This window comes from Nannospalax galili, unplaced genomic scaffold (genome assembly GCF_000622305.1).
Source record: "Nannospalax galili isolate Female #2095 unplaced genomic scaffold, S.galili_v1.0 scaffold85, whole genome shotgun sequence".
Lineage (NCBI taxonomy): Eukaryota > Metazoa > Chordata > Mammalia > Rodentia > Spalacidae > Nannospalax > Nannospalax galili.
The window spans coordinates 9,754,493-9,767,383 of record NW_008358866.1 but is presented as its reverse complement, the minus strand read 5'-3'; the positions used below and the strand labels follow the sequence as shown (position 1 = coordinate 9,767,383).

Here is a 12,891-nt window from a genome sequence, read left to right as displayed (position 1 = left end):
ACACACACACACACACACACACATACACACACACACATACACACACACACCTTATTTAGGGAATTGGCAATTCTCAATTGATAAAAAGTTAGTAACATATATTTGAAATAATCACCCTCCCTCTCACATCTTTAATTATATATCCCCATATCTTTGGAAAGTTTATGCCTCTGAATCATACTAAAACAGCGAGACTGAAGAGCAGAGAACATCCTTCACTGGGAGTGGTACAGACAGTGTGCTGGAATGGATATGTTAAGGTGGCAAACACAGGAAGAAGTTTCACAAGAGCATTTTGCTACAACTAGTGCGTGATGTCTGTGTTTCCCCAGACGGCTCACCATGTTCCCAATCACAAACACCCCTAGGGAGGGGAGCATGATAATGTCTTGTTTAAGATAAGGAATAATCATAAACATTTCAGAGCACATTGTAACTTAGTACTAAAATATTTATTTTTTTAGGACTGGAGAAGCTTGCACAAAAAGGGAAATCACTGTCTCCACTAGCAAGTATAACGGGAATATCAATATTTTTGATTATATCCATGTGTCTGCTCTTTCTGTGGAAAAAATATCAACCCTACAAAGGTAGGCTAAAAATCAGAAAAAAAAATTATAAATGTTCTAAAAAAGTACCTTACTATGATTTCCCCCCTCTTTCTTTTTAGCTATAAAACAGAAGCTAGAAGGCAGGTAAAGCATATGTTTCTATGAAAATAATTTTTTAAAAATAGCCCTCAATTATAATCCCTGATAAAAGTATCTGTCTTTTCAGGCCAGAAACAGAATACAGGAAAGCTCAAACATTTTCAGGTAATGGCCATACTGAAAAGGTGTATTATCAATAGTAATACATATTAATTGTTATTCACTGATTATATTAATAGATTTTAGTATCAATGTAGCAGAATCAATGCAGCTGATGTTCATACACTCACCATCCCTTATATTTTGACAAAGTTCTGTCCCTGTTGTGATTTGATATAAGTCACATAAGTCTATAATAAGCCACACAGGTCTGTAAGATGAACCAGGAAAGGACTCTCAACTCTATTTTATAGACAAGTCGATTAATGATCAGAGAGATGAAGTCACTGAGCTCTGCTGAATCCTTCTTTGCTATTAGTCTATAAGAGCTAAAGGGCCCTTTCCCTTTGACTATTCCTAGGAGAGATACAATGTTGGCAGTCCCACTGTAAGGAGGAAAGGGAGGTGTGACGGCCAGTACTGCTCCTTCGTCCCCAGCCTGCCCTCATTGCCTTTACTGTCAACTCTGCACTGGGTTTTAACAATGAGCCTTTGTCTCAGATGGTGACATCAGAGTTTTCAGTCCTGTATCTGCCTTGGGAATTTTTTTTTTTTTTGTCTTTTTGAGACAGGGTCTCCTTGTAGCCCCAGCTGTCCTGGAATTCACTATGTAGACCAGGCTGGCCTCGAACTCACAAAGATCCGCCTGCCTCTGCCTCCCAAGTGCTGGGATTAAAGGCCACCATGCCCGTCAGGAAAATTATTTTTTTTAATCTCAGCTTCCTCATCTATATAACAGAGATAAAAACTTCCTCCTAGGGATGCGATGAGAATTAAAACGATGTATGTGAAGAGTCTGATGTGATTCCCGTGCTTAATAAACATGGCTCTTCTTCCTCTCATCTAGTCCTTGCTCCCTTAGGGTCCCAGGACCATCTGGCTCCTCCCAAACCCCCTCTATCCTCTTCATTTTCCCAATAAAGTTTGGGTGGCATCCATATTGTTCTGTGCTGTGTTTTGTATGTTTGGGTAGCTCTAGTTACTGCTCAGTCCTGGTGGTCTCTTTAGATCCAGTGAGGTGTAGTAAATATGATGGGTGGAAAGGTTGCTATGACATCCAGGCTGAAGACTTTGTGTTCATGAGTCCCTGTCCTAGTTTGTTTCTTCATTGCTGTGACAAAATACTCTGACCAATACCCTTGAGGAAAGGGTTTATTTGACTTACATCTCCTGGATCACAGTTCGTCACTGAGGGAGCCCAAGCTTGGAAATCAAGGCAAGAACCTGGAGGCAGGAGCTGAAGCACAGGCCATAGAGGAATGCTGCTTACTGGCTTGCTCCTCTGGCCGGTGATCAGCCTGCTTTCTTATACAATACACGACTACCTGCCCAGGGGCAGCACCTGCCCAGGGGTGGCACCACCCACAGTGGGCTGGGCCCTCCCACATCACTCAACAATCAAGAAGATGCCCCACAGACATGGCCACAGGCCAGTCCTATGGAGACAATTCCCCAGTTGAGGCTCCTTCAACCCAGGTGTGTCAAGTTGACACTAAAGCTATCCAGCACAGTCTCTGATCCCATCTATATATGTATATTTAAGTATGCAACACAATGTTCCCACATCAGACCTTAAGAATAGTTGGTCAAGTTCATTTTCACTTTTCATCTTGAGGATTTATTCCCAACAGGAATAAGAATCAGGAAATATTAAATGGTTTTGTGTATATACCTCTTAAAACAGACAAATAGGTTCTTCAAAGATTTTTAAGAAACAAAAATGCATAAAATTTTTTACTATCAAATGAAATCATTCCTTTTGTAAGTAGTATTGTTCTCCATTTCAGGCCATGAAGATGCCCTGGATGACTTTGGAATATATGAATTTGTGGCTTTTCCAGATGCTTCTGGTGTTCCCAGGGTTGGTTTTTTTCCTAGTGGCTGATTAACCATGAAGTAGAATTCTGCTTTCCCAGAGGTGTAGGCACATGGGCAGTGAGGTCTATTGCCCCGCCCCTCACTGCATTCTGCAGTGCTGCCTCACTGCATACTGAGTCCTCTAGATTTGGGGATGTAGGACATTCTTCTCATTTTTCTTCTCTTATAGAGATATGTAAAGCTAACATAAATAAGGAAGTGCGCTAATTAATATACCTCTTTACCTGGAACATTCGATGAACAGAAAATTAAGTTGAAGATCAAAGGAACTGAATAAAGGATGAGGAGTCCCTGGTTTAAGTCACTCTGCAGTGCTTCAATCACAGCAGCCCTTCAGTTTACTGAACTCGCTCTGTTCCTCCATTTCCTTCTTTTCCTCCTCATAACTCTCAGCTACTCAGACATAGCTGATCACATCCTTGACGCCACCTCATTTTCTTCATGAGAAAATGATCACATAATAAATCCCTAAACTATATAAGAATGCATATTTATCATTGGCCTAGAGATGTATTCATAAAAAGAGGTAGGGGCTTTTATAAATTGAAACCACTTTTTCAGTCTGTAAAAAGCACATCTTTTATAAGTTTTATTTAACTTACATATAGAATATGCCCCTGAATATCAACAGATATGTAAAGGACCAGTTTTCCCTCTGCCTCCTTGCTCCCCTATGAGAGTCTGCTTATGGACAGGACTATACATGGATTACTTGTTTCTGAATGTTCTTAATTGCATTTTTAAAAGAACAATTAGCTGTTAGGAAATGCTAACTTCCTTTGTTCTAAGAACTCTATCACTTCATGCAGTAAGATTCCTGGCTACAGACTTTATTTCAGAAATGCCCTGTCATTATTGAATGGAGATTGGATTTCATCCTCCCTAAGGGTGAGTCAGTACCAGCACCCATCTGACTACAGATGAAGAAGAAACATGCCCAACAAAGAATTCATGGTGCCCTATTTAATCTCAGACAGGATTGCCACACGCTTCACTTCCACAACTAAAAAAACAAAATAAATATTTGTTGGAGAAGTTATCTAAAACAAGATTTCACAGGGGCATAACGCACCCCTTGAAAGTATGTCTTCAAACACTAGAACAACATGGAGAACTGAGGATTTCAAAACATAAGTTTCTTTATTTAAAATAATACACACATTTTATTCCTAGGAATTTACTGTAAAGGAGATTTACATAAGAAACTTTCAGCTTAGACTGGTAATTAAGCAGTACCCAAATTGGAGTACTAACTGGGAAGGTTTCTATTGGCTCCAAGTCCTCAGTAACTTGAGGCAGATAAATGTGTCTCAGTTGTGTCTCAGTAGTCCCACTTATTTCTGTAATAAACAGAATAACTTGACTTGGAACCATGCCCATTTTCAAAGGTGAAAATTTCTGAGGATTTTGATGACATTCTTAATTGGCCATATCAGGTGCTTTGGGGGGAAAGTGAGAAATCAAAACCAATAACTGGAGGAGAAAGAGGACAGTGAGATGAAGAGGGGCACTGAGTGAGAAGCCAGAATGGCATTCCCTTAGGAAGACAAGCAGTCCAATGCAATGAACCTAAGAAGAAAAACTCTACAAAATTGTCCTTAAGAAGGGAAGTAAATTGAAAAAAAAAGGGGGAAGTAAACTGAATTCCTAATTTACTAATTAGTAATTAAAAATAAAAATAAACTGTTTATTGTAGTATGTGTAAAAATGGATTGTTTCTCCCTTTTCCTCTTGTACATTTCACTGCCCAGTTAGTGCCTCTATCAGGACTTAGACATAACACAATCTCATGAAATGAACAAAATTTGTTATTTAATTATTATATTATATACATTAGCAAACACCTATACATTGATTTGACCATAGCCCTGACCATCTTCATGCCAAAAAATAGTCAATATCAATTATAAATTATATCAAAATTTGAACACAAAATGACCATAGAATCATTATACTGCTGGGTGCACACCTTTAGTCTGTGAGTTCAAGGCCAGCCGGTCTACATAATGAGTTCCAGGTCAGCTCAAATGACCACAAAAAAAATCATTATACAAATTGGTAATCCCTTAAGAATTTAGTAAGAGGAATGAAAATAGGCAGTTTCCAGAACCCGTAACACTAAGACATTCCAGTACAACCTGGTAGGCCAAATTGGAAGGAGAAAACATGCCTCTGTCTTACCCAAGGCAAACAGTCCTCTAGGAGTCCTGAGTAAATATGGAGGCCTGAAAGAAGGCACGAAGGGCAGTGGAAATAGGAAGTGAGCCGGTGGCTGACTTAATAAATTGGAAGACAATGCTTATAGGAAGCAGGAAATTATGAAACACAAGGAATGTGAATAAAACACATAAAATGCCAGTTTCCAAAAAAGTACATGATTTTTGCCAGATAAATATACGATGTTCTTTCCATGTTCATCCAGGCCTTTAGTTTTCAGAGTCCAGTATGGTATTAAAATCCAAACATTACTCTTTGTCTTTCTGTCTTTCTGTCTTTCTTGGTCTGCGTTCACTTGCAATGTGATAAGGACTCTGGCTGTACATTATTCTTTCTGTTAAACCACCTTTGCACATATAATTGGCAAATGGTGTCAAAATGGCAATTAAGAGATAATATAAAAGTTATATGTGCTTTTTGGTTCTAAGCTCTTTTGATAGCTCCCTTTTTAACTATTTTTCCTTCTATTATATTTCCTGTACAACATTGTCAGCTGTCTTATTAAAATGATGGGAAAAGTGGTAGGTTTGTCAAGTTATTCTTTGCTGGCCTTATAGTTATGCTGCTAAAAAGACTATATAAAAGACTATATAAAAGACTACTATAAAGTGCAGGAAACTGTAGCAAGGAGGAAGTACAAATTCCAGGGACAATAAACAGTTCAGTTCTCTAATCCCCACACTGCCCATTGATTTCAGATACACAGCATAGTGGAAGTACTGTTAACTATTAACTAATCTCAGGCTGGGTTTTGCTGGGTTTTTTTTTTTTTTACTGTTCTACATTTTTGATGTTCTACATTTTCTAGATGCCTAGCAGGCCTACTCCAGCCTCTGATGGTATAACAGGGCAAGATTTACACAGTACAATTTATGAAGTCATTCAGCACATCCCTGCTCAACAGCAAGACAATCCAAAGTAAGTATGAATCTGCATTTGGTGATACAAAGGAGCTTAGCAGTTAGCTTCTGCTTTCCTAGAGATTTATTGAAGACACTGAAACAGAAAATATAGGTTCAAATTATTTGAAAATTTTCAGGATATATCCATGTTTGAAAATAACTTTGAAAAATTAAACAGGCAAAATAGAAATGTCATCTAGAACCATGTACTTGAGCAGGTAGACAGGAAGTGGACCTCTGAATCAACTGTCCATTATGTCCATTTCTCCTTCTCAGTGTTTCTCCAAGGAATCCACATCTGTGTATGAAAGTCAAATCTGGCCAGTTCTCAAACCATCTTATGATTTTAGAGCCATAGTGATCTATCACTAAAAGATGAGACCGGGCGAAAGTCTTCTGGGGTTGCCTGGTACAGTCAACATTAAAGGCCAAGCATGTTAGCATTCAAGAAAACTATTTTCATGTGCATAGAACTACCATCAGAACGGGTCTCTCAGAGGACAAAGCATCCGTCGAGGCCGAAGCCAGCAAACCACTTACCTAGTTAAGCTCAAGGCTGTCACTTAAGAGATCTGTCTTTTCTTTGCCTTAGAGAAACTAAGCCCACAGTCTTTTTAAAAGACTGAAATCAATTTCTGTTTGTGTGTATAGCTTCCTGCAGGCCTAACTGCCACAAATCATTTCCCATCCATTCTTTGTCATTTATTGACTTTGAAAAGAACATCAATAACCACACACAGGAACTTCCCCTCTGGCCAAAGGAACAGTTCCAACAAAGTAATTCATACACACTTCTGGGAAAATACCAAAAATTAACAGCTAAGAGTCTATGAATGTGTGGGAAATTATCTGATGGGGAAGGAATCCATGCCACATATGGGACCTATGCGATCATTTTAAGGCTAACTGACAAGACACTCCAGTGGACTCCCATTAAAGAAAATCGCATGTAGCAAGATAAATTAAAAGCAGTTTATTATGGAGCTAAGAACTTCTAATTTAAAAAAGATACTTGGTTTGAAGCCATATATTAGTAGCAGAACATTACAAGAATGACACTCTATACCAGGATACTTTAAAAATAAAAACACTAAAATGACGTCTGGCTCCTTTACTTTCTAGAATAGGAAGTTAGGGGGTGGTTTCTTTTGTTTAGTTTCCTTTTTTCTTCTCTTTCTTATTTTGATTGACACCTAATAATTGTGCACATTTATGGGGTACAATGTAATGTTTTGAGTCATATATGTTGTATAATAAGCAAATCAGGTTAATTAGCATATCACCAGAATTTTTGAACTATGTCTGCTTTCTAAGATTGAATTCTGTTAAAAAAAAATTATTCTGGGGTTGAAGAAATGACCCAGTGTGTAAAAAAAAAGCATAAGGACTTGAATTCATTTCCCCATAACCCATGTAAAAAGCCTGACAAAGCAGCAAACACCTATAACCCAATGCTGAGAAACAGAGATGGGAGGGTACCAGGGGCTTGTGGGCTAGTCAGCCTAGCCAACAGCAAGTTCCAGGGTCAGTGAGAGACCCTATCTCAAAAAATAAAGTGGAGGGAATTGAGGAAGACATCTGAGGCCAACCTCTGGCCTCCACATGCACACACATCTCCACATAGAAATATACACACATGCATACACCATAACCATGCATATGCACACACCAAATTTTTAAAAATTAAAATAATGTATAAATCTATCCTATTAAAATTCACTTTTTTCTACATATCCTAAGTTGTAAATATTTACTTTTCTTGTAAATATGGCACTCCAACTTCAGAATTCAAAATAAATTGATTCCATTGATTTTACATGTCAAAAAGAATGATTCCTTGAAAATATTTTTAAAAATTATACTATCTAACTAGATGCCTTTGTGACAAAATCAAAATACTCAAAATTCTTGAGCCCATAAAAGTTTATTTCAGAAACAAATTTTGAAAGTTGAAAACAAAGCAGAAATACTTTTTCAAGCAAAGAGCTATTTTTAAAATCTCTGCTGAGGATGTGCTCCTTGGATAGGCAATCACCCCCAAGAACATCAGTTCTTGCTCCCACTTGAACCCTAATGAGCACTGTTTCCCCCCAGGATCCTCCCCACCCCCAAGCCTAGCCTCTCATGGCCCTCTTCTCACCTGCTCCTGTCTTCTGAGGTTCGTTCATTTGTCTCATTTCTCTGTGTGTCTTCCAGTGGCTTTCCCTCCCCTTTATCTTCGACTTTGGACGAGTTTGCTCTTCTCTCTTTCTCTGTTGGCCTTCAAGACTATCTCCCCCATCTCTAGACTCCCTTTAAAAAATAAACTAAAATAAATGACATCTCTCCAAGACTAGATAACAAATAATCTCTTTTAAATTTTTCCTCCTCAGTCTTCCAACTCATACAACTTGGAAGCCAACATTTCAAAAAATATTTTCTTTTAACACAGGCATAACTTAAGATGTTATCTATTCAAGATGTTTTGGGTTTTCCCATCATAAATTTGCTTAGTCTTATTTACAATAAATCTGAAAATATTTCCAGAAGATTTGCTGTGTGTCAACAAGAAGAATTAAATCACACTCAGTCTTTTAAGGACTTCATAATTTTGTAGACTCATTATTGCTTATTTTAACAAAAGACTAATGAGCTTTCATAAAATAAATATTCCTCTGTGGAATAAATGTTGCCTATAGATACAGAGATTATTTTTCTCTCCTCTCTCTTGGTTGCCTGTGTTTTTTCTTGATCCAGTTAAATTTGAAGATCCATTTCATGAATAATATAATAGTACAGGTGGCTAGTGACTGTCTCCCATACCCCATTCCCAAAGTGAAGGAGCTAACTCTGGGGAAGGAATTCTGACTTCCTGTTTTCTCTTACCTCTTTTGAGAGTCTCTTCTGAGGTAGGAAAGATGGGTTAGCAGTTTCATTCTTTGATTCTTATACTGTTTTCTTGAGTGTATGTGACTATTAGCAAATGGACTCATATTTAATAAACTGGTAAATTAGTCTGTGATCATATCCTAGTACTCAGTTCAATGATGTATCTATAGAACATAGAGTTGCATTTATTGAAATGCTGTCTGTTGACACCTTTAAATGTTCTTGGTTCAGTTTATTTTGAACTCAAGGCTGATTATTAGTATCTTGAAAACAGAACCTTTAACTAAGTAAACCTTGAATAATTATCTACCAAAAATAATTATCTACCAAATTTAGTGATTATTTACCCTCTATACTAGGATTTATAAATATAGTTTTCTTGAATTGATTCAAAATACTCATATTCGTTGAAGCCATGGAAAGGAGTCAAATGGTAAAAATTCTGGAAATCTGCAGAACAGATCATGTATTTCATGTGTCTCTTCATCAGGTGAGATTTCATGGACAAAATATTGCATTGGAGTGAAATAACGAAGGAATTCTTTGAGGAATAGCATCTGGAATCTCTGAAGAAATCAAGTACCAACAGCATTTATTCATTTCTTCTAAAGGTGGAATAGCAGTATTTGTGCAAACTGAACTGCAGGTGTTCTGTCCTACACACAACGTGCTGCGACAGGGGACACAGCAGGGAAATATTCCTCGATGGACATTGTTTATCATGCTGACTGGGAGGAAGAAAGGATGAAGCTTCCGCACCACTCTTTGTACATAGAGTGTTCAAGAAGCCCAGTATGTGCTTACCCATCCTTGCACTTTCATCAACACTGACACTACCCCCTCATCTTCAAATATAGAAGCTGGACCTTTGTAAATAGTTTCAGTGAGCTTTGTTCTGTTAAATTCTCCTTACTGCTAAGATAGCTAAACATCTTTTTTTCTTTTTCTGTCCAAAATTGATTTTGTGTTATTTGTGCCACAAACTTTAAGGATGCTTGACACAAAAGTAAGACTGTGCCTTTTCCCTGGCAATCAATTTGGTTGTCAATGCTGTTTTTGAAGACTGGCAAAATGTTTAAAGAAAGGACTTACTAAAGTCTTATTTATGTTCAAAGAAAAAAATTCAAATACATTATACATTTTTGCTTTTGTGTAGCCTTAATTCTTTGTGTTGTAAAGTAAAATTATTACTTTAAAGTTAAATTGGAGAGTTAGATTTTTATTCTTATTTTCCATTGTGTAATAAAGTAGGGTTATACAGAACTATTAAAATAAGACCTCAGTCTCCCATGATTGGTTATTTTATGCAGAAGAGGAAAAACTTTTAAATAGAATTTATTTTTAAACTATTTCAAGAAAACTACTATACTCATCCTGCCCATATTTTCATGGAAGTGTATGGTACAAAGAAAATTAGAACTAAGTAGAACTAAGACTCACAACTGCTTTCTGTCATCTAGCTCTGCCACACTTGTATGTCTTTCTGATGAAAAAGTTGATCCTTTCTTCCACAGATATTTTCTTCTGTGTTTACTAAAAAACATAAACTACTGTATCTGGTTAGAAATACATGGTCATCATAAACATAAGCATACATTTGGAAATACAGAACACCTGCTCTAACACTGTTTAAAATCCCTGCAGTCTTACCTCTCAGAAACAGCCTATTAGCACTGCCTGCATTGTTTAAATATGTATTCAGACCCCCTTCTAGTTCCAGAAAAGGGTTTTAGTGGCTCGTATAAATGTGTACTATAATGATCAAATATAACCCCCAAAACTATTAAGAAAAACAGACAAAGAAAAGAGAAGTGGGGCTGGGAAGCGGTTAAGAGCACCTGCTGCTCTTGCAGAGGACATGGGTTCGATTCCCAGCATCCATATGACAGCTAACAACTGTCTGTAACTCCAGTTCCATGGGATCTGACACCATATTCTGACCTCCTCCAGCACTTCACAACACGGGTGCACTTACATACATACAGGCAATACACTTATACACATAAAATAACAATAATTAAATGTTTTTAAAGGAATGAGAAGCAGAGTAAAAGCAGAAATTTGGATAATAAACGGAGTGATGAATTCCCCCTTTTCTGTATTATTTTATATTACCAAGATGATGAGACATGATTCTAAGGAGGGCCATCTCAGCTGAATATTACTGTTGTGTCACAGATAGTTGTAATTCCAGAACAGGGGCTGGGAGAGCAGGTCAGTATTGGCAGTCACCCACCCAACCACCCCAGCTTCACCCAAAGCTGCCTTTGTTTCTCAATTTCCTGTCCCCTCTATCTGTTGGGGCTGTGGTCTACTGATGCGTTTCTCAGTAGGAATCTGCGGCTGCATCTCTGACTTCTTATTCTTAAACCCAACCTTAAGCACTTTAATCCACAGACAATCTTAAACAGCCTTCTCTAGCAAAGGTCATAAAACAATCACAGGATTCCCAAATCAAAATCCTGCAAAAAGTGTGCAGCAAGGAAAAATGATGTTTACTACTTCCAGGTTTGGCTGTTTTTGTTCACCCTTCCAGAGTTCTCACCACAAACCAAAGGAAATACAGAAGACTATATTTTTTTCAAACTCACTTTTCAATCACTTGTAATTCCTCTCATTTCTGTATCTCCCTCTCACACACACAAATAGACAGAATCCCTTAGCGCATGGTTCCGCTCAAAGCAGCAGCGAGGAACTGCTGAAGGGAGAAATGTGAAAAGATCTAGAATCCAATTAACTTTTGCCGTCATTGGTGTGTGACGCCGGGTGACTCACGGCTTTTTAAGTAAAAGGGGATGAAAATCTCATAAATTAATCAAGGTTTCCAAGGGAAGTGATGAACCAAAACCCAGATGTTCACCTAATTAACAAATTAATCTTTAAAAACCAGCCTAAAGTTCTCTCCTTATTACTAAACATAACCTTAGCACTCGCTGGGTTTCAGTTTTATGTTACCGCTGCTCACTTGGAAAAGAACCATACTCTTGGCGCTTATTATTTTCAAACAATATCATAAGGAGAGACCTTAAGCAAAAAAGAAGGCTTGTGAGGAAAATGCAGTCTTCTTTTCTCATTTTCCATGTGAATGAGGCAATTTCAGTTAAATTGACACAGTCTCAGAAAACAGGGTTCATGTGATACTTCATTCTGCTGAGTATGGCCCTTTGAAATTCTGTAAACAATAATAAAACTGAGTGAGAACACAGTAAATACTTGGCATTTTGGTAGCAATTTTTTACCATTCTATTAAAGTTTTCATTTACTTTCAGAAAGTCTTTTTTTTCTGCATCTACATTGCGATATATAATCATGTTTATCCATATGTCATTTTTTGTGCCTCTAAGGCTCATTTTCAAATATGCATAAATACATTTTAGTTTCATGAGACAGTAAGAAACCAAAGGACTTTTCCCCCATAGACACATATGTTAGACATAGAACTTGGATTTAACCCTATTATTCTCTTCACTTCATAGACTCACTTTTTTATTGTGATTACAATGTTAACTTTGATTTTATTTTCGGCTGGTGCTGGGGATCAAACCCAGGACCTTGTGTATCCTAGGTATGAGCTTTGCCACTCAGCTACATCTTTAACCCTGTAACCCTGGCATTTGTAAGCACTTTTGATTACATAGTGTCCTTTGATCCTCACAGCAAAGATGCTCACAGCAAAGATGCTCACTTTACAGAGAAAGAAACCAAGATTCCAGGACTTAAATGATATTCATTAAAGACTCCAAGCGAATGAGTGGCAGAGCTGATCTTGGAACTGTCTGGCCCCAAGCCAACAGAGGTCCATTCCGAGGCACCCCATGTGTCTCTGGATATGGCATTTAGGAACAGAGCACACAGCAATGTATCTTCTGTCAGCCTTTCCTTAAGAACTGTGTTAGCTTCAAATACTATTGTTTCTATCAAACAGTTGACTCACTTGTTTATTTGTTTATGTCTAAGAACTTTCACATTTTAATATATTCCTAGAAGAGATGACAGCTCCAGGGCTTGACCTTGACAGAGGGTAAACTGATAGATTGTTTTCATACCTGGGAAAATTCCCAGCAGAATTGTACCCTAGGTTTATGGCAGAAGCCCTCTGAAGCTTCCAAGCAGCTCCTTAAATCCTACATAATCAGTTGTCACAGGAGGTAAGACTTCAGAGACCCTGCAGAAGGCCAGCCCTTCTGGGAGTCCCATGTAGCCTCCAGCCTGACATA

At 37.7% G+C, this 12,891-nt stretch overlaps 1 protein-coding gene across 3 annotated transcripts in view; it reads left to right on the top strand.

The window, feature by feature from the left end:
* Hepacam2 (HEPACAM family member 2) overlaps positions 1-5,826 on the top strand; it is a 36,265-nt gene extending 30,439 nt beyond the window's left edge. For 2 of the 3 annotated variants that reach the window (XM_008822551.2, XM_008822550.1), the window contains exons 5-9: positions 465-590; positions 671-695; positions 778-815; positions 2,597-2,670; positions 5,713-5,826. In XM_008822551.2, coding sequence (XP_008820773.1) covers positions 465-590; positions 671-695; positions 778-815; positions 2,597-2,670; positions 5,713-5,826 — 377 coding nt within the window. The remainder of the gene's footprint in view (positions 1-464; positions 591-670; positions 696-777; positions 816-2,596; positions 2,671-5,712) is intronic. The other variant, XM_017795445.1, reaches the window with a different exon arrangement.
* The last annotated feature ends 7,065 nt before the right edge of the window (positions 5,827-12,891 follow it).